Genomic DNA, 22,766 nt, shown 5'->3' on the forward strand with positions numbered 1-22,766 from the left:
CAAACACACAAAATGGAGGAGTAACAGAAAAGGAAATACACATGAGTAACAATACTAACTGAATAATAGGTGAGCACACCTGGTGTAAGGAGATCCAGACACTTCTCTATAATAGGACAGGACACACCTGCCTCACACATGCACCATGTTAAGTTTAAACATAAAATCACAGTGCAAACAACAGAAGACAAACCAATATCATGACACACACCATACTTACAGTTTAAAGCAGGTGATGAAGGAATTACAGATTGCAGGTGAGAACCAAATTATCAGTTTCCAAACTACATAGAGAAAATCATTGCTGTTGTGTACAGTCGGTATGTGTGTGTTGCACAACATGAAGGGAATTCCAGCCAAGTGTACTTTCACTTTTGCTTATGTCACACAACTTCCCTTAAAGGGAAAGTGTGTGTGTGTATAAAAGCCTGATCATGGATGAGGAGGAGAAAGATAGGATAGACATAACCTGGCTGCTAAACCTGAGCTGGATAGTTCAGACTTACAGACAAGCTGTACTTTAATATTAACACAATGGCAGAAATGTTAGTATTCTCTGCCCTGCAGAAGTCTTCCTACATCACAGAGCTGAGTAGAGAGAAGTTGATGGTTGCTGAGCAGGCTAGGAGGGCCACCATAGAGATACTGGAGGATGCTTTGGAGAACCGCTTTTATGGCTTCCCAGTCAGCTTTGGCTACAGCTGCTCAAAGCCCGTGGACTCCTACCAGTTCTGCTGCATCCCAACAGAGACGCTTCTCAGGGACCTTCTGCAGATGATGAAGGAGGTGAGCTTCAGAGAGGACTCAGACCCTGAGGAGAGTGAGACCTTTGCCTACGTCCGTCCCGAAGACAGGAACAACTTGGTCTATTTGTGCAAGGAATTCTGGTCAGCACCAGATTACCTGTGCCAGGATTCTAAACCAGGTACCCTCATCCACGAGGTGTCCCACCTGCTGGGAACGGAGGACATCACCTATGAGCTCCTTACAGTGGACATCTTTGAGCTCTACGGAACATTGCTGGGGAGTTCCCGTTGCATTATAGACGAGGATGGGAAGGGACACTGGCGAGAGGAGGTGGCCCAGGTCAATGCCAACTGTCTGGAGCATGAGTTTGAGACCATTATCAACCACGAAAAGAGTTACCAGGATGGCAGATACACGTGCTGTGAGGAGACCAAGATGAACTCTGTCTGTAGATTCAGATCTACAGCACATTACCATTTATATCAGCACTTTGGTTAGTATGGCACTAAGAATGCTCCTTATTTTGCTCAGGCATGGAATGTCAATTCTAAAGAGTTAAATATACTGTAGTTTGCGTCACCAGTAAATGATGCCAAGTATGACAAATGCAAATGTTGATGAATCACAGCTAATAATGATGTACAGAAGAAAATGATAAATGCTTCAGCATAGTTGTCATTCTTGTTAATGTTCCAGCTGATCAGTTAACAGTGTTTTGTTTTTCTTTTCTGCAGAGAGTAAGAGAAAGGATATGGAAGAGAAGCTTCAGGAGTACCAGAGACCAGTCCAACGTCCTGATATTCACAAAGGGACAGTGAAGTATGCTAAAATAAGGAACAGCGCTTGCAGGAAGTCTTATACTCAAAATCCTAAAATTTTTGACAAATAACACTGTTTTATCTACGATTATCATAGCATTATTATAGCCTATGGAAGGGAATGATTTAAACACACAGCATATCACTGTCATTCTGACTAAGAATAAAATCATATTTCTTTCTTGTAAGATGAGGTTCTTGTGGTAAGGTGATCTCATGGGTTATAGAATATTCACAGAACATTGAGGGCTAGGCTTGTGTATGGTCATCCTGTACATGACTCTAATATCAGGATGCAGTAGTTATTGCTTTTATAAGAAACAATTGAAACACTTTACTGAAGCCCCACTTAAGGCATTCAACAACCCTTACAACAGGTACATACAGTAAGACATTATACACAAAAAAATAAAGGGAACACTTAAACAACACAATGTAACTCCAAGTCAATCACACTTCTGTGAAATCAAACTGTCCACTTAGGAAGCAACACTGATTGACAATACATTTCACATGCTGTTGTGCAAATGGAATAGACAACAGGTGGAAATTATAGGCAATTAGCAAGACACCCCCAATAAAGAAGTGGTTCTGCAGGTGGTGACCACAGACCACTTCTCAGTTCCTATGCTTCCTGGCTGATGTTTTGGTCACTTTTTGAATGCTGGCGGTGCTTTCACTCTAGTGGTAGCATGAGACGGAGTCTACAACCCACACAAGTGGCTCAGGTGTGCAGCTCATCCAGGATGGCACATCAATGCGAGCTGTGGCAAGAAGGTTTGCTGTGTCTGTCAGCGTAGTGTCCAGAGCATGGAGGCGCTACCAGGAGACAGGCCAGTACATCAGGAGACGTGGAGGAGGCCGTAGGAGGGCAACAACCCAGCAGCAGGACTGCTACCTCCGCCTTTGTGCAAGGAGGAGCAGGAGGAGCACTGCCAGAGCCCTGCAAAATGACCTCCAGCAGGCCACAAATGTGCATGTGTCTGCTCAAACGGTCAGAAACAGACTCCATGAGGGTGGTATGAGGGCCCGACGTCCACAGGTGGGGGTTGTGCTTACAGCCCAACACCGTGCAGGACGTTTGGCATTTGCCAGAGAACACCAAGATTGGCAAATTCGCCACTGGCGCCCTGTGCTCTTCACAGATGAAAGCAGGTTCACACTGAGCACATGTGACAGATGTGACAGAGTCTGGAGACGCCGTGGAGAACGTTCTGCTGCCTGCAACATCCTCCAGCATGACCGGTTTGGCGGTGGGTCAGTCATGGTGTGGGGTGGCATTTATTTGGGGGGCCGCACAGCCCTCCATGTGCTAGCCAGAGGTAGCCTGACTGCCATTAGGTACCGAGATGAGATCCGCAGACCCCTTGTGAGACCATATGCTGGTACGGTTGGCCCTGGGTTCCTCCTAATGCAAGACAATGCTAGACCTCATGTGGCTGGAGTGTGTCAGCAGTTCCTGCAAGAGGAAGGCATTGATGCTATGGACTGGCCTGCCCGTTCCCCAGACCTGAATCCAATTGAGCACATCTGGGACATCATGTCTCACTTCATCCACCAACGCCACGTTGCACCACAGACTGTCCAGGAGTTGGCGGATGCTTTAGTCCAGGTCTGGGAGGAGATCCCTCAGGAGACCATCCGCCACCTCATCAGGAGCATGCCCAGTCGTTGTAGGGAGGTCATACAGGCACGTGGAGGCCACACACACTACTGAGCCTCATTTTGACTTGTTTTAAGGACATTACATCAAAGTTGGATCAGCCTGTAGTGTGGTTTTCCACTTTAATTTTGAGGGTGACTCCAAATCCAGACCTCCATGGGTTGATACATTTGATTTCCATTGATAATTTTTGTGTGATTTTGTTGTCAGCACATTCAACTATGTAAAGAAAAAAGTATTTAATAAGATTATTTCATTCATTCAGATCTAGGATGTGTTGTTTATATGTTCCCTTTATTTTTTTGAGCAGTGTATTAAGCTTGTTATAATAGGTGTTATGACCGGTAATGTCAACTGTAAAGTGTTACCGAAATATACCTACAGTGCCTTCAGAAAGTATTCACACCCCTTGACGTTTTCCACATTTTGTTGTGTTGTGTTTAAAATCGATTAAATTGAAATTTTGTGTCGCTGATCTACACAAAATACCCCATAATGTCAAAGTGGAAATGTTTCTCTCTAACCAACTGAATTATTTATCTTTAGGCTTCCATACTGGTATATATAAAAAAGTTTGTAGATCTAACTTCACTATATCATGCACGTATACTGTAACTTTTGCTTAATGACAAAATATTAAATCAATGTACCTTAAAAAATATTTAGTTGGAGTTACTTAAAAACTTGAGATGAGACAGATGACATTTTGAATCGAGCAAGAATACTGGCATCCAGGGAAAGTGTTAAACAAAAATGTTGGTGACATAAAGTGGTTTAACCCTGGGGGACATTTAACCCCAAGCCACCCTAATAGTGTTTGACATGATTTTTAAATGACTACCCCATATCTGTACCCCAAACATACAATTATCTGTAAGGACCCTAAGTCGAGCAGTGTTTTCCAAGCACAGATTCAACCACAAACACCAGTAAGGTTTTCCTATGGTTCGCAAAGAAGGGCACATTGAATATAGACATTGAATATCCCTTTCAGCATGGTGCAGTTATAAATTTTACACTTTGGATGGTATATCAATTCACGCAGTCACTACAAAGATACAGGCGGCCTTCGTAAATCAGTTGCCGGAGAGGAAGGAAACCGCTCTGGGATTTCACCATGAGCCCAATCTTGATTTTAAAACAGTTAGTTTAATGGCTGTGATAGGAAATAACTGAGGATGGATCAACAACATAAATGAAAAGAGTGAAAAGAAGGAAGCCTTTACAGAATACATGCATCTTGTTTGTAATAAGGCACTAAAGTAATACTGCAAAAAATTTGCCAAAGAAATTAACTTTTTGTCCTGAATACAAAGCGTTATGTTAGGGGCAAATTCAACATGACACATCACTGAGTATCACTCTTCATATTTTCAAGAATGGTGGTGGCTGCATCATGTTATGGGTATGCTTGTCATCGGTAATGCCTAGGGAGTTTTTTACGACTAAAATAAATGGAATAGAGCTAAGAACATGCAAAATCCTAAAAGAAAATCTGGTTCAGTCTGCTTTCCAAAAGACACTGGGAGATAAATTCACTTTTCAGCAGGACAATAACCTAAAACACAAGGCCAAGTCTAACCTGGAGTTGCTTACCTAGATGACATTGAATGTTCCTGAGTGCCATAGTTACAGTTTAGACTTAAATCTGCTTGAAAATACATGGCAAGACTTGGCAATGGCTGTCTAGCAATGATCAACAATCAATTTGACAGAGCATGATGATTTTTTTAAATGAGTAATGGGCAAATATTGTTCAATCCAGGTGTGCAAATCTCTTAGAGACTTTCCCAGAAAGACTCACAGCTGTAATCGCTGCCAAAGGTGATTCTAACATGTATTGACTCAGGGGGTTGAATACTTATCTAATAAAACATATATTAGTGTTTTATTTTCCATTAATAAATGAACATCTAAAATGTTTCTTCCACTATGACATTAGAAAGTATTTTGTGTAGATCTTTGACAAAAAATGACAATTAAATCATTTTTAATCCCATATTTGTAACACAACAAATAGTGGAAAAAGTCAAGGGGTGTTAATACTTTCTGTACCTATTTTAGAATATTGGATGGCTTAGCTAAAGTAGCTATATGAGACTGGTTTAACCTTTCGAGATTGAATCACAGACACATACAAGAAGCTTTTCCAGCTTTCAAAATGGCTGTCTTTGTTTTGCTGTCTCTCTATCTTGCCTGGGTTAAAACATACTTTGCATAATGACTAGGATACCATGGCAACCATACTTTCTCCTGCTCCTGAGCAACGCACTACCCCTTTTGCCTCTTTCTCTCCCTCTCTCCCTCTCTCCCTCTCCCCCTCTCTCCCCCTCCCTCCCGCTGAATGAACACCACAATCAAACATTTCCTCTATACACATTTATTTCACCCATTACTTCACACATATTTTTTCATTAACAATGTTTTGTTAATTCATCATTACACACTCCTACCCTAATACATTTTCTAACTTTCCTCAAAGTGAATAAAATGAGAGCAAGATCTGAGAGCAAAAAAAACAGAGGCAAAAAGCCACTCAAAAAAGCTGGGACACACATTTGTCATGCCCCTTACTGAAAAGGCATGACAAATATACTGTCAAACTGACATGGGATGATTCATAATACCCACAGACAATCACACATAGAAGTGATTTGCCTATGAAAGAAAGAGTCAGCAATAAAGATTAATATGTAATCACTTGGACGTGTGGAGCAATGGGCACATTGGGACCTGGATCAGTATGGCGACACAGAGCTCCTAGCCAGAGACATTCATCACCTTCCCTCTCTCTGGTGCACATAACAGGGAGAGCCACAGAAATATGAGGGTCTCCTCTCCTTTGTTATCAAAGGAACACAAGAAGTAGAATCCAGAGTTGTGCATGGAGTTCTACTGTTCTGCCCATTACTGTAATATCTGTGTCCAGATCATTTGTTGTTGTCAGTGTGTCCAGATCAATTATTTTGTCAGTGAGGGACGCAGTCACTCCTCAGGATTGGTTGTTATGTTGGCTGTTAACAACTGTTTTTAGGTTCCATCACAGTGTAATGCATTACTACACAATGCTAGGTCACTGTAAACTGCAAGTTTCTGTCAATATAGCAATAGGTGACTTATATGGTAAATGCATGTGATACATGTGTACCCCAACATCCAAATATGACCACTGCATCTATTCTCCGAAAGCTATTGATATTCCATACAATCCTGTGCGCTACTCAACACAACTTTTTTATTTATACAGACCATGTTAATTGACATCATATAAAAGGTATTTAAAATGCACAGTTTTGAATACTATACATGAAGTTGATTCATACAATATCTACTCTGACTATTGCAAATGTTCTATCACAATTTAAGACCATAGGTTCTGAATTTGATTAAATAATTCTCAAATATGACAGCTTTTCCTTATTCATTAAAGGGCATGTGAATGCCAAAAAATATGAATGACAACTGTTGCTAAGGCATTTGTAAAACACGTTTACATTATATACAGAAGCAAAAATAGCTAGAAAATTCCAAACTGCATAAATTAAAATAGTAGCATCTCGTTGTGTTTTCTTGTAAAAAACAAAATCCCAATCCACAGGAAACAGGGTGAAATATACACAAGGTTAATATTGAAAGAAAATGGGGGAATGATAAAGACCATAGACATCAGTGGGCCACAACGTCCCACATTTACCCATCCATAAGAAACAATATTAATCCCATTAACATCCCTCCAAATTATTCAACCACGTCTGTTTAGTTTTCACATTTCTGTGCGTCTGTTTTTCCAAATCAATGCCTCAAAAGCTTCAAGTGACACACTATCAACAATGTCCTTCCCCTAAACCTCAACCTCAACCTCAACCTCAACATCAACCTCAACCTCAGCCTCAACCCCTTACTGGTCTTGGTGGGCAAACCAAGTCCCCCATCCCCCACCTTTAAAAACTCCCACCCACACCCCTGTGACTTTATCAACCCCCTTCCTCTTTCCCCTCACACATACAGTACCAGTAAAAAGGTTTAGAACACCTACTCATTTCAAGGGTTTTTCTTTATTTTTACTATTTTCTACATTGTAGAATAATAGTGAAGACATCAAAACTATGAAATAACACATATGGAATCATGTAGTAACCCAACAAGTGCTAAGCAAATCAAAATATATTATATATTTGAGATTCTTCAAGGTAGCCACCCTTTGCCTTGATGACAGCTTTACACACTCTTGGCATTCTCTCAACCAGCTTCATGAGGTAGTAACCTTGAATGCATTTCAATTAACAGGTGTGCCATCTTAAAAGTTAATTTGTGGAAATTCTTTCCTTCTTAATGAGTTTGAGCAAATCAGTTGTGTTGTGACATTGCAGCCCAAATAAATGCTTCACAGAGTTCAAGTAACAGACACATCTCAACATCAACTGGTCAGAGGAGCCTGCGTGAATCAGGCCTGCATGGTCGAATTGCTGCAAAGAAACCACCACTAAAGGACACCAATAATAAGAAGAGACTTGCTTGGGCCAAGAAACACGAGCAATGGAAATCAGACCGGTGGAAATCTGTCCTTTGGTCTGATGACTCCAAATGGGAGATTTTTGGTTTCAACCGCTGTGTCTTTGTGAGATACAGAGTAGGTGAACGGATGATCTCCGCATGTGTGGTTCCCACCGGGCAGCATGGAGGAGGAGGTGTAATGGTGTGGGGGTGCTTTGCTGGTGACCCTGTCTGTGACTTATTTAGAATTCAAGGCACACTTAACCAGCTTGGCTACCACAGCATTCTGCAGCGATACGCCATCCCATCTGGTTTGTGCTTAGTGAGACTGTCATCTGTTTTTCAACAGGACAATGACCCACACACCTTCAGACTGTGTAAGGGCTATTTGACCAAGAAGGAGAGTGATGGAGTGCTGCATCAGATGACCTGGCCTCCACAATCACCCGACCTCAACCCAATTGAGATGGATTGGGATGATTTGGACCGCAGAGTGAAGGAAAAGCAGCCAACAAGTGCTCATCATATGTGGGAACTCCTTCAAGACTGTTGGAAAAGCATTCCTCATGAAGCTTGTTGAGAGAATGCCAAGAGTGTGCAAAGCTGTCATCAAGACAAAGGGTGGCTACTTTGAAGAATCTCAAATATAAAATTGTTTAACACTTTTTTGGTTACTACATGATTCCATGTGTGTTATTTCATAGTTTTGATGCCTTCACTATTATTCTACAATGTAGAACATAGTAAAAATAAAGAAAAACCCTGGAATGAGTAGGTGTGTCCAAACTTTTGACTGGTACTGTACGTATACGGTACATACATATACAAACACATACTCACCACGCACACACACACACACACACACACACACACACACACACACACACACATCTCCACTCAGAACCCGGCATAGAGCAGGGATGTCAACCTCCAGTCCTCCAGTGTCACATGGTCTGCAGGGTTTCATTTCAACCTGTCACTAAATTGATTAATTCATGTTACTGATTGGCTAGAGAGGCCAGACTGATCTTCTCAGATTAAGATTAGACACTGATTGAAAGGCAGAGGTGAATATCACAATGTGTGTATGAAGCCTGGGTTGACACCCCTGCTGTAGAGACTTAGTCCAAACCCTAGGTCTGGAAACTATCCAATCCTAACCACATACTTGACATAGCAGGGTAGAATGTATCAGTCTGCTTCTCTTGGCTTTAACGGTATAGCTAACCCATCTGAGAGACAGGCAAAGGATAGGGCCAGTTTCTGATGTTGTACCTTAGTAACAAGGTGGGACAAACCAGCCATTCTCCCCAGAATACAACAACAAACAGATTCAATAGAGTATTAACCATCCCTTCCATTTACAAAGCCCCCACCCCAACCCCAGCTGGCATGTTCAGTGTGTCTGTCTGCTTGGTACCAGGCCAAAGTGTCCATCTCCATCCCCAGCTGGTCTCTCTCTAGTCCTGCCCCAGTGTCAGCACCCCCATAGCTATTCATCTCTCTCTATCCTTCTATCCCCCTCTCTCTTCTCCTCCTTCTCATCCTCCTCTCCTCTCTCACGCCAGCTGTCCTTTCTCTGGGGACTCATCAAGTGTGATAACGGTGAACTCCTCTGTGTTTCCGTTTTCCTGGATCTTCTCTTTGTTCATCAGGGTCACCATCTCCTGCTCTCTCTCCTGCGCGCGGGAGCTAGCCACGGACGCCGCCGCCCCGTTACCGTCACTCCCATCATTGTTGGTGATCATCAGGGTCTGCTGCTGACCACACCAGCTAACAGACAGAGAGCAGTTAACACATTAGGATACTGTCACCAGCTAACAGAGAGAGAGAGAGAGAGAGAGAGAGAGAGAGAGAGAGAGCAGTGAACACATTAGGATACTGTCACCAGCTAACACACAGAGAGAGAGAGAGAGAGAGAGAGAGAGAGAGAGAGAGAGAGAGAGAGAGAGAGAGAGAGAGAGAGAGAGAGAGAGAGAGAGAGAGAGAGGGAGAGAGAGGGAGAGAGGGAGCAGTGAACACATTAGGATACTGTCACCTGCTAACAGAGAGAAAAAGAGAATTCCAATTGGTGAAATGAGACATACCTCTTCCGCTTGGCCACAGCAGCACACACGAGGAGAATAGCGCCCACTGCCACAACCACTCCCACAATGATCAGCCAATCTGCACAGAGGAAAACAATTAGAAAGGTTGAATGACATTAGTAATTCATAGTTAATGTCTATAATGTCTCTTCACTTGGAGGTGTAGCATATGCCCCTTTACAATGTAAAGTGCTTTGAAAAGTGTTATATAAATTGAATTGTTTGCTCAATTATTAATATGTTATGACTGGTTTTGCTTCGGGACCCAAAATGAACCAGGTGGTCTCAGTCGTGACCCAATATTCGCATTGCTAAAAAGAATATCCAAAATACAATCTGAAAAAATATTTGTAATGCTATATTGATATTAAATGTACCAATTATATGACAAGGGAACAACATTCCCACCTCTTTCATTGTCAATAATTACATTTAGCCTATATTCTTGATGAAGAATGTTAATAAACTCACTGGTTTAAAACCACAAAATCAACCATAGTGCTGCTAATAGCTCTATATTGAAAATACTTTGATTGAAGACACATAAAAAAAAAAATTAAGTTCATTATCATGTATACACACTTTCTACCTGGTTTAAGTCGTTTAAAGTTCAGAGTGGGGTATATTTTCAAATTTGGGTCACGACCCACCAATTGAGAATCGCTGCATTAAATCATATAACACATTGTAATTACGTGACCATTATTAAACGTATCATTCCTGTCATGTACAATAACAGTATTAATACTACTAGTAGAGATATTAGGGGTAGTGGGCCACTCACTGGGTGTGCTACTGTTCTGCCCGGCTGGAGGAGGGGCTACTCCCTCATCTGGATTCATCCTCCCCCTCGGAATGGGCTGATCTGGGACTACATGGTGAGAACAAGGAGATACAGTTTCAAACAAACATTTCTAATGCCTCACAAATGAATTACACATAGATGTCAACTGGTGTCATCAGATGCCATACACATCCACCCAGGTAACACATACAGACCCCCTGGAGAGATTGCAGCAGACCCCAATAAGAGTGCTTGGATATCACACTAAAGTGTGATGAAGTCCTGTGTCCATCTTGTCAGTCAGTCAGAGGGCCTGGGCATGAGCACTGACAGACAGTGATTTAGTGTGATGATGTAGAACACTATCATGTGATGACCAGGAATCATGTGCTACAACAGGGCTGATGTTATAGCTGTGGAATGCACCGAACCTACTAAGGAATGTGGAACTGTCCCTTTGGGGCAGAGTTGGCACCTGAGAGTGAATGCCAACATTTCATTGCAAAGTAATTTATGAGTTATTGCTGTTATTAAAGTGGCATTGTGACAAGTGTTAAAATGAGAACAATGTGGTAAACCCCCCATAACATTAGCACAGAACAGGTTGTTTATCTGATTAGTCTCTCTCATAGGGTAAATCAATGCCACCCTATTTCTCACAGAGGGCTGTGGTGGAAAGTAGTGCACATTTTCCCCCCAATATTAATCCATCCTGTACCAGATCGATCCCTATGTCCACGCTTCCTACTGTGTCTCCTGTCCTATCCCTACGTCCACACTTCCTACTGTGTCTCCTGTCCTATCCCTACATCCACACTTCCTACTGTGTCTCCTGTCCTATCCCTACGTCCACACTCCCTTCTGTGTTTCCTGTCCTATCCCTACGTCCACACTCCCTACTGTGTCTCCTGTCCTATCCCTCCTTGTCTCCCCCCTCTACTTCTAAACTGAGAATTTTAGCCAGTACAGATGGGGATTTGAGAGGAAGAGTCGTGCTGAGGCACAGCCAATGGTGTACCAGTGCTCCTCTCTTTCGCTCCTCTCTTTCTCACTCATCCGGTCACAAGAGGGGGAGCCTTCTTCAAACTAACTCCACAAAGGAGAGGACACACACAGAAAGACAAACTTTCAAACACACACAGAAAGACAAACTTTCAATATTTCTTCATGAATGGTGGTCAATCTGAGTGTTTAGTTTAGTTTATTTGAAAGTGTCATCAAACTACAACTTTACCATTTGTATTTTAGATTCTTAATTCAGCAACCAGAGCTGACTGTGCAAATGATTCCTTGCACTTGAATATTTTTATATAAATTGGGATATAGCTTTTATAACTAGTGCCAGATGTCTTCTTATAATTTATAACTCTAAATGCACACGGATATTACATTACAAACAAGAGTGGACATTTTATCCACAATCTATTTCACACCCCAACACCAGGGGGCAAGGTTAGTTCTCTAACTTCCCCGAGTCGGACCAAACTTTGCTGTGTGTGGGTGGTAGGCTATCTGTTCCAAGCATCCTTCTCTGTTCTCAGACTGAGAACAGAGAAATGTAAAGGATAATTCTTTTTTACATCAAAAAGTCATTTGGTTTCAACAGGTAAGATGGTGCTTTTTCTGCTCTTCACTTTTTTTAATATCCACTTTTAACATTTCAGCTGCAGAGGAAAGTCAGAGAAGACTGTATTAGAGATTACATGATATTGCGTCTTGACAGAAGTGTTGAGGAGAATAACGAACACAGAGATTTAGAGATTTATATGATTAAATGAATCACCTTTTTGAGTCACCTTGGAAACAGAACAGTAGTACAGTATGGCCAGATGGCAGAGCAGAGAAGTGATGTTATATGTGTTGTCGTGATTCTGGCTAGACTCTGCCAGTTGGCTTTGACTAATGACACGACTGTTCCGTCTAGTAGAACTGAAGATCAGTTGATACATCTTTTTTTTTTTTTTTATATTTAAAAAAAAAACTATTTCTGTCATTATAGATGAATATCATAGTATTAAACGTTTCATCATGGAGATTTGTCAATTTTTTTGGTGGTGCTTATATTTTGGTTTACAAAAACACAGCTAAATATATCTATATTTGTGTGGAACTAAAAAAGGCTATTTGAGACAAACATAGAATGTATCTTTAGTTTAGGCTTCCTAACTACAGTCCACCACTTTCCTCTCTCTGAGGTGTAACCAGGGGCCTAAAGAGGAACACCTCATGTAAACATTCACGTATACCACACTTCCCTCAGAAGTGATGACACTGACTGGACAACGATTGCTGCAGCAGAATGATTCACATCTGCATTAGGAACAAAATGTACATAGGGACTTCCTGCCCTTGAGTATCACAACTGCTATTTTTAAGCTCAGGGAAAGTTTTATGGTGGTGATTCATCCTGTCACTGCAATCCTCTATGAAAAGTATTATTGTTGCAGGGTAATGCCAAGCACGTGTTTTGTACCTTTTATGTTTCTCTGTTCTGACATGAAAGATGATTTACATGAGATGTATGTATTTTAAAGTGTATTTAAATTAAATACATTTTAATCATAACTATGTTCATGATACCAAACTGAATGACAAAGCAAAGCAAAAAACAGTATTCTGTATGTCATATTATGTACGTAACAAACAGAGTATTTCCTTACCTTCTATCCCGTCCACCACCTCCTCCTGCTCTGGCACTATCTCCTGCACACCCTCTTTGCTGGCTGGGCCCTGTGGTTCTCCTGGCTGTACAACAGATGGTGCCATAGAAGAGGCCCCCTCCTCCTCAGCGCCAGTCGGTAGCATCCCAGACCCGGTGGTGTCCTCCATCTCAGTGACCAGCACCCTAGTGCGGCCGACTGACCGGGTCACATCCCCCTCAGCCTGCTCTTCCTCCCCGTCAGTGCTCTGTGTGGCTGCCCCCTCTGAGGCCTCACCCTCAGCCCCTGCTGTTGGTTCCTCTGGGCTAGCCTCAGTGGATGCAGGTTGGGTTGGGTCCACTTCCTCGACTTCCTCAGTGAGGCTCTCGGCTCCCTCTTCCCCAGGGGCGGAGGTGGTGTCCACTGTGTCAGGCTCCTGGCCGGCTGTGTCCTCAGTCAGGGCTCCGTCCTCTGGGGTTGACTCTGTGGCCTCTGGCTCTCCCTGGTCCTGGTCCTCCAACACTGTTGTGGCGTATGTCTGGGTGTCTGTCTGAAGTATCTGGATGTCTGTCTTCTCCTCTGGGACCTCTTCCTCTGTCTTAGTCTGCTCTATGGCTTCACCTGTGGGAAAACGATGCATGAGCCCAGTTCTGATATTAAAACTATTAAAAAACTACAACTATAACTATATAATACTATTATTCACAAAACACATCCCCTCATTTCCTTCTTCCATGAGGTTATCCCAGATCTGTCAAGGTTGGATTGGTGAAAGCAATGGGTTGGTAGCCATGCGTTCATCTGTCCAATCACTCATAGATCAGTGATTACCATAAAGGAATGGAGAAGTGAAAGAAAATTGTGGAGACTAGAGAGACAATCCTATAATTGACCTGGAAATGAATAGCCTGCCAGGTGGGTGATTGATAGCTTTTGTTTGTGTCTGCAAAGACTGCCTGGCCAGTGATAGTGTCCAAGTGGATATCATCACAGTGATAAGGGATCTCACGCCTATCTTTTGACAGCCATCATGTAAACTATGACATCATCTGTTGTGTACCAGAGTGTAATGATCTGTTTACCGGTCATTACAAGGAGTTACACAGTCATTTCCAAATGCATTTACTGTATTGTTTCTGAAGGAAATGAGGACATGGAAGATCAAATTACCAATAAATCATAGCATATAAAAGATGTCTGTTGAGATAGCAATACATATCTAATTCCCTTTTCCCTTTTATTAAGACTGTGCTTATAGTATATTTGTCCTATTTCACACATGTACAAGTGTATATTAATACGTATATGTGAATTGTAAATGTGTTTTTTGCATATCCCACTCCCCCTGAGACACCCTCGGAGATCACAGCAAGGGTCTGCCATTATCAACGGTGACCCTGGAGCAATTACGGTTAAGTGCCTTGCTCAAGGGCATTTTGACAGATTTTTCCCAATGCTCTAACCACTAGGCTACCTGCTGCCCTTGATGTGTAAGAGATATCAAGCTACTTTTGGAGGACAGCCAGCAGTTGAATAAATATTTTTTCATTGACAGACCCAAATTCAGTCAATTACAGATGGTTGTAAAGCACATTCAGAGTGAGTCTATTGTGCGGTTATCTGCAATAACTATGGGCAGGTTGCTAGCTGATGTCAGCCATGTTGTTTTCATCCAAATTAGACCTGTTTTCCACTGGGGACAATCAGATAATCTTGGGTCACTCTGTGCCTCTCTGCCTCACAACACATTATACACCATAGAGAGAAATAGGCTAGTGGCAAGGTCCCCGAGGTATAACAAAACACAACCATGTTTTTCCATATCTTTAAGGTCTCCCATATGTGAAATGGATGGTTGAGTAAAACTATTTTACTGCATTTTACACACGAGTGTGTCCTTAAAAGGGTGAGGAGACAAAGTAGCCAGTGGTGGTTGTAGTTCTGGGGCCTGACCAGCTGGCTGGTCATTCTGATTAAGCTACAGCGACAAGGGTAGTATCCTTCCTGTATGACTGGCGGGGTGTTGGGGCTGTGGAGTGATCAGTTTCCATTTATACTGTTCGCCTTAGACAGTCAGCAGATGCAGCTTGCATACCAAAGAGACCCTTTGACTAACTGGAATGTTATCTAAGCCTGAATGATGCTGGGGATACTCCAGTAGTGGAATGGTTGGTTGTCTGGTTGTGAAAGAAAGTATGTGAAAGGGCTGTCACAAACAGACTTGCCTTTAGATCTTTCCAATGCATAATTGGCCTCTTTTTACGTTTAATGTGGCAAAAAGACCTGCAGGTCACATCCTACATATTTCTTTATATAGTCAGGCTGACTGATATTAACTGTGGGTGGTTGGCATTGATTACAGACTGGGGCAAGCCCAGCAGGAGATGTGAAGAGTGACAGAACCTGTGAGGGTGACCTCAGGTTACTTACAGGTTAGTCAAAGTGTAGCTCCGATTGCTCAGTTTGGCCGGGCGGCCAGCTCTAGGAAGAGTCTTGGTGGTTCCAAACTTCTTCCATTGAAGAATGATGGAGGCCACTGTGTTCTTGGGGACCTTCAATGCTGCAGAATTGTTTTGGTACCCTTCCCCATATCTGTGCCTCGACAAAATCCTGTATCGGAGCTCCAATGACAATTCCTTCAATCTCATGGCTTGGTTTTTGCTCTGACATGCACTGTCAACTGTGGGACTTTATAAAGACAGTCAATTATAATATAATAATAATATAATATGCCATTTAGCAGACGCTTTTATCCAAAGCGACTTACAGTCATGCGTGCATACATTTTTTTTTTTTTGTGTATGGGTGGTCCCAGGGATCGAACCCACTACCTTGGCGTTACAAGCGCCGTGCTCTACCAGCTGAGCTACAGAGGACCAATTACATGTCCAATCAATTTAATTTACCACAGGTACTCCAATCAAGTTGTAGAAACATCTCAAGGATGATCAATGGAAACAGAATGCACCTGAGCTCAATTTCAAGTCTCATAGTAAAGGGTCTGAATACTTTTGGAAATAAGGTATTTCTGTTAAATTTTTTTAGAAATTTGCAAAAATGTCTACAAACCTGTTTATCGCTTTGTCATAATGGGGTATTGTGTGTAGATTGATGAGGAACATTTTTTATTTCATCCATTTTAGAATAAGGCTCTAACGTAACAAAATGTGGAAAAAGTCCTGGGGTCTGAATACTTTCCGAATGCACTGTATGTCCTGCATTTTATCAACAAATTCAAACACCACTCATTTAGAAAGAAAGGTGTCACGATCGTCTGAGGAAGCGGACCAATACGCAGCGCGTTGAGTGAACATGATGACTTTATTTAATCAAAGCAACCACGAAAACAAATAAACGAATGACGATAGTGAAGTCCACAGTGACAAATGACTGTACAGGAACAAAAACCCACAAATACAATGAAAACCAACACAGTATAAATATGGCTCCCAATCAGAGATAACGAGCCGACAGCTGACACTCGTTACCTCCGATTGGGAGTCATTGACCAAACATAGAAAAACAACCTAGACTAACCAACATAGAAATACACCCAAGTGAAATGAACAACCCTGGCTCAAAAATCAAAGTCCATAGAGCCAGAGTGTCACAGTACCCCCCCCTAAAGGTGCGAACTCCGGGCGCACCAGCATACAGTCTAGGGAGGGTCTGGGTGGGCGTCTGTCTATGGTGGCGGCTCAGGCACTGGTCGTGGTCCCCACCCCACCATAGTCACTACCCGCTTGTGTAACCTCCTCCACATGACCACCCCCCAACTAAACCCCACAGGATTAAGGGGCATCACCGGACTCAGGGGCAGCACCGGACTAAGGGGCAGCACCGGCCTAAGGGGCAGCACCGGACTAAGGGGCAGCACCGGGCTAAGGGGCAGCACCGGGCTAAGGAGCAGCACCGGGCTAAGGGGCAGCACCGGACTAAGGGGCAGCACCGGCCTAAGGGGCAGCACCGGCCTAAGGGGCAGCACCGGACTAAGGGGCAGCACCGGGCTAAGGGGCAGCACCGGGCTAAGGAGGAGCACCGGGCTAAGGGGCAGTACCGGACTAAGGGGCAGCTCCGGACTGAATGGCGGATCCTGGCTGGCTGGCTCTGGCGGATCCTGGCTAGCTGGCGGATCCGGGCTGGACGGCTCTGGCGGATCCGGGCTGGACGGCTCTGGCGGATCCGGGCTGGACGGCTCTGGCGGATCCTGGCTGGACGGCTCTGGCGGATCCTGGCTGAACGGCTCTGGCGGATCCTGGCTGGACGGCTCTGGCGGATCCTGGCTGGACGGCTCTGGCGGATCCTGGCTGAAGCGGCTCTGGCGGATCCTGGCTGGGCCGGCTCTGGCGGATCCTGGCTGGACGGCTCATGGCTGGCTGACGGATCTGGCTGCTCATGGCTGGCTGACGGATCTGGCTGCTCATGGCTGGCTGACGGACCTGGCTGCTCATGGCTGGCTGACGGATCTGGCTGCTCATGGCTGGCTGACGGATCTGGCTGATCCTGTCTGGCGGAAGGCTCTGGCTGATCCTGTCTGGCGGAAGGCTCTGGCTGATCCTGTCTGGCGGAAGGCTCTAGCGGCTCCTGTCTGGCGGAAGGCTCTAGCGGCTCCGGTCTGGCGGACGGCTCTGAAGGCTCATGGCAGACGGGCGGCTTTGCAGGTTCAGTACAGACGGGCGGCTTTAGCGCCGTTGGGCAGACGGGCAGTTCAAGCGCCGTTGGGCAGACGGGGCAGTTCAGGCGCCGTTGGGCAGACGGGCAGTCCAGGTGCCGTTGGGCAGACGGGCAGTTCAGGCGCCGTTGGGCAGACGGGCAGTTCAGGCGCCGTTGGGCAGACGGGCAGTTCAGGCGCCCGTTGGGCAGACGGCAGACTCTGGCCGTCTGAGGCGCACCTTAGGCCTGGCGCGTAGTGCCGGAACTGGAGGTACCGGGCTGAGGACACGCATCTCAGGGCTAGTGCGGGGAGAAGGAACAGGCCGGACCGGGCTGGCGACGCGCACCGTAGACTTGGTGCGGGTGGCAGGAACAGGCCGGGTCGGGCTGGCGACGCGCACCGTAGACTTGGTGCGGGTGGCAGGAACAGGCCGGGCCGGGCTGTCGACGCACACCGTATCCTTGGTGCGTGGAGCAGGAACAGGCCGGGCAGGGCTGTCGACGCACACCGTATCCTTGGTGCGTGGAGCAGGAACAGGCCGGGCAGGGCTGTCGACGCACACCGTATCCTTGGTGCGTGGAGCAGGAACAGGCCGGGCAGGGCTGTCGACGCACACCGTATCCTTGGTGCGTGGAGCAGGAACAGGCCGGTCCGTACTGGCGACGCACACCATAGGGTCTGTGCGTGGAGCAGGAACAGGCCGGGCTGGGCTGGCGACGCACACCGTAGGTTCTGTGCGTGGAGCAGGAACAGGCCGGACTGGGCTGGCGACGCACACCGTAGGTTCTGTGCGTGGAGCAGGAACAGACCGGGCTGGGCTGGCGACGCACACCGCGGGCCTGGTGCGTGGAGCAGGAACAGGCCGGGCAGGGCTGTCGACGCACACCGTATCCTTGGTGCGTGGAGCAGGAACAGGCCGGGCTGGGCTGGCGACGCACACCGTAGGTTCTGTGCGTGGAGCAGGAACAGGCCGGGCTGGGCTGGCGACGCACACCGTGGGCTTGATGCGTGGAGTAGGAACAGGCCGGTCCGTACTGGGAACACACACCACTGGCTTTAACTGGGGATCAGGAACGGGCCGGACCGGACTGGTAACACACATCAGTCTCTCACGCCGTGCCGCAACAACTTCCCTTCCTCTACTCGCCAATGGCTCCCGTAATCCGATAGCCTTCTCTCCACGTCTCCCTGTAGCAGCCTCCTGCTGCCCAGCCGCCTAAGCCATGTGCCCCCCCAAAAAACTTTTTGGGGGTTGCCTCTCGTCCTTCCAACGATGATGGCCCTGCTGACGCCGTTGCTCCTCTCTCGCCAGGGCCTTGATCTTCCCCCAAGGTCCCTTGCCCCCGAGCATGTCCTCCCAGGACCACGATTTGCCCACCTGGGCCATCGCCAGCCTCTCGAGCTCCTTACCAGGCGCTTCCTCCCATGTCCAGCTGTCTTGCTCCTGGACACGCTGCTTGGTCCTTCTATGGTGGGTTTTTCTGTCACGATCGTCTGAGGAAGCGGACCAATACGCAGCGCGTTGAGTGAACATGATGACTTTATTTAATCAAAGCAACCACGAAAACAAATAAACGAATGACGATAGTGAAGTCCACAGTGACAAATGACTGTACAGGAACAAAAACCCACAAATACAATGAAAACCAACACAGTATAAATATGGCTCCCAATCAGAGATAACGAGCCGACAGCTGACACTCGTTACCTCCGATTGGGAGTCATTGACCAAACATAGAAAAACAACCTAGACTAACCAACATAGAAATACACCCAAGTGAAATGAACAACCCTGGCTCAAAAATCAAAGTCCATAGAGCCAGAGTGTCACAAAAGGTTGTATTTGTTCCGGATTTCAGTCAGACATTCCAACATGTCTCTTGCAGTCACGTTGCACTTATAAAATATACATAATATATCATAAGGATGTGGTACTGGTGATAAACACTTTTCCAATCGCTGTTGAGATCTGATATTCTGCGCAGCGCAAGACGAGACGTAGGTCAATGTCATAGGCCTATCATCAACCAACCATATTTCTCAAGTCCTTTCGAGCTAAATTCCAGCTAGAGGCCAGTTAGGCTTAACTACTTACAAAAAGCATGCTTCTGGCGAAGAGCTAGAAAAGTAACTAAATAGCCTTATTAGACTGAAAAATTGTAAGGCTCTCCATGCTCATGAGTTGCTCATTCAACACTATATTTGCTGTTACTTCACTCAATCAATTTTTGAAAGTCTCTCTTCCCTTCCTAAATGTTTTACCTTCCCTGAGACCAACCAGAAATGATTCCTTGGCCAAATATTCCCAGATTTTCATAAAACAGCCACACATGTGGTCTCTCATTTCTGCATCACCAACTTTTGCACTTCAATAGGCTACGTGCACTTCAATTAGCTAGTTCGGTGCAGCGGGAGCAGGGGCATAGTGCTGCTGGAGCGCTCCCTCACTTCTCACAAAGGTGCTCATTTAGTAAAGTAATGATGATTAATTAATATTCTACATAACAGAACCAAATATAATAGCATAGTATAACCAAAAACAACACCTTAAACATTTCTTATGAGATTTTAGGATGGTTTGCTGAAGTCTACCCAAAATTATAATGTGGCCAAAACTCAACAGCGCGCCACTAGAGAGAATTTGTTTGGATTGAAATGACATACAGGAAGGCTGCGGGAAGAGGGTTGTTGAGTGTGCTGCAGCACCCCCTGAAAAATCCATATACAGTTGAAGTTGGAAGTTTACATACACCTTAGCCAAATACATTTAAACTCAGTTTTTCACAATTCCTGAAATGTAATCCTAGTAAAAATTCCCTGTCTTAGGTCAGTTAGGATCACCACTTTATTTTAAGAATGTGAAATGTCAGAATAATAGTAGAGAGAATGATTTATTTCAGCTTTTATTTCTTTCATCACATTCCCAGTGGGTCAGAAGTTTACATACACTCAATTAGTATTTGTTAGCATTGCCATTAAATTGTTTCACTTGGGTCAAACGTTTCGGGTAGCCTTCCACAAGCTTCCCACAATAAGTTGGGTGAATTCTGGCCCATTCCTCCTAACAGAGCTGGTGTAACTGAGTCAGGTTTGTAGGCCTCTTTGCTCGCACACCCTTTTTCAGTTCTGCCCACACATTTTCTACAGGATTGAGGTCAGGGCTTTGTGATGGCCACTCCAATACCTTGACTTTGTTGTCCTTAGGTCATTTTGCCACAACTTTGGAAGTATGCTTGGGGTCATTGTCCATTTGGAAGACCCATTTGCGACCAAGCTTTAACTTCCTGACTGATGTCTTGAGATGTTGCTTCAATATATCCACATCATTTTCCTTCCTCATGATGCCATCTATTTTGTGAAGTGCACCAGTCCCTCCTGCAGCAAAGCACCCCCACAGCATGATGCTGCCACCCCGTGCTTAACGGTTGGGACGGAGTTCTTCAGCTTGCAAGCAACCCCCTTTTTCCTCCAAACATAACAATGGTCATTATGGCCAAACAGTTCTATTTTTGTTTCATCAGACCAGAGGACATTTCTCCAAAAAGTTCGATCTTTGTCCCCATGTGCTGTTGCAAACCGTAGTCTGGCTTTTTTATGGTGGTTTTGGAGCAGTGGCTTCTTCCTTGCTGAGCGGCCTTTCAGGTTATGGCGATATAGGACTCGTGTTACTGTGGATATAGATACTTTTGTACTTGTTTCCTCCAGCATCTTCACAAGGTCCTTTGCTGTTGTTCTGGGATTGATTAACACTTTTTGCACCAAAGTACGTTAATCTCTAGGAGACAGAACGCGTCTCCTTCCTGAGCGGTATGACAGCTGCGTGGTCCCATGGTCTTTATACTTGCGTACTATTGTTTGTACATTTTACATTTACATTTTAGTCATTTAGCAGACGCTCTTTTCCAGAGCGACTTACAGGAGCAACTAGGGTTAAGTGCCTTGCTCAAGGGCACATCGACAGATTTCTTGCCTAGTCGGCTCAGGGATTAGAACCAGCTTGTACAGATGAATGTGGTACCTTCAGGCGTTTGGAAATTTCTCCAAAGGATGAACCAGACTTGGCTGATTTCTTTTGATTTTCCCATGATGTCAAGCAAAGAGGCACTGAGTTTGAAGGTAGGCCTTGAAATAAATCCACAGGTACACCTCCAATTGACTCAAATGATGTCAATTAGCCTATCAGAAGCTTCTACAGCCATGACATCATTTTCTGGAATTTTCCAAGCTGTTTAAAGGCACAGTCAACTTAGTGTATGTAAACTTCTGACCCACTGGAATTGTGATACAAGTAATTATAAGTGAAATAATCTGTCTGTAAACAATTGTTGGAAAAATTACTTGTGTCATGCACAAAGTAGATATCCTAACCGACTTGCCAAAACTATAGTTTGTTAACAAAAATGTGTGGAGTGGTTGAAAAACTAGTTTTAATGACTCCAACCTAAGTGTATGTAAACTTCCGACTTCAACTGTATATACAGTGGGGGAAAAAAGTATTTAGTCAGCCACCAATTGTGCAAGTTCTCCCACTTAAAAAGATGAGAGAGGCCTGTAATTTTCATCATAGGTACACGTCAACTATGACAGACAAAATCAGAAAAAAATTCCTGAAAATCACATTGTAGGATTTTTTATGAATTTATCCGTGTAAAGGAAAGAATGAATGGGGCCATGTAACGTGAGATTTTGAGTGAAAACCTCCTTCCATCAGCAAGGGCATTGAAGATGAAACGTGGCTGGGTCTTTCAGCATGACAATGATCCCAAACACACTGCCCGGGTAACGAAGGAGTGGCTTCGTAAGAAGCATTTCAAGGTCCTGGAGTGGCCTAGCCAGTCTCCAGATCTCAACCCCATAGAAAATCTTTGGAGGGAGTTGAA

The 22,766-nt window shown here is 44.6% G+C and overlaps 1 protein-coding gene across 1 annotated transcript in view; it reads right to left on the bottom strand.

Annotated features, from left to right (window-relative positions):
- Positions 1-8,456: 8,456 nt before the first annotated feature.
- Positions 8,457-22,766, bottom strand: part of LOC121532204 (CD44 antigen) — a 46,167-nt gene continuing 31,857 nt past the window's right edge. The window contains exons 5-8 of the mRNA XM_041837991.2: positions 13,254-13,853; positions 10,594-10,680; positions 9,810-9,888; positions 8,457-9,495 (exon numbers count right to left, since the gene is read on the bottom strand). Of these exons, the coding sequence (XP_041693925.1) occupies positions 9,282-9,495; positions 9,810-9,888; positions 10,594-10,680; positions 13,254-13,853 (980 nt within the window). The 3' untranslated portion in view covers positions 8,457-9,281. The remainder of the gene's footprint in view (positions 9,496-9,809; positions 9,889-10,593; positions 10,681-13,253; positions 13,854-22,766) is intronic.

Source organism: Coregonus clupeaformis, chromosome 19 (assembly GCF_020615455.1).
Source record: "Coregonus clupeaformis isolate EN_2021a chromosome 19, ASM2061545v1, whole genome shotgun sequence".
Classification (NCBI taxonomy): domain Eukaryota; kingdom Metazoa; phylum Chordata; class Actinopteri; order Salmoniformes; family Salmonidae; genus Coregonus; species Coregonus clupeaformis.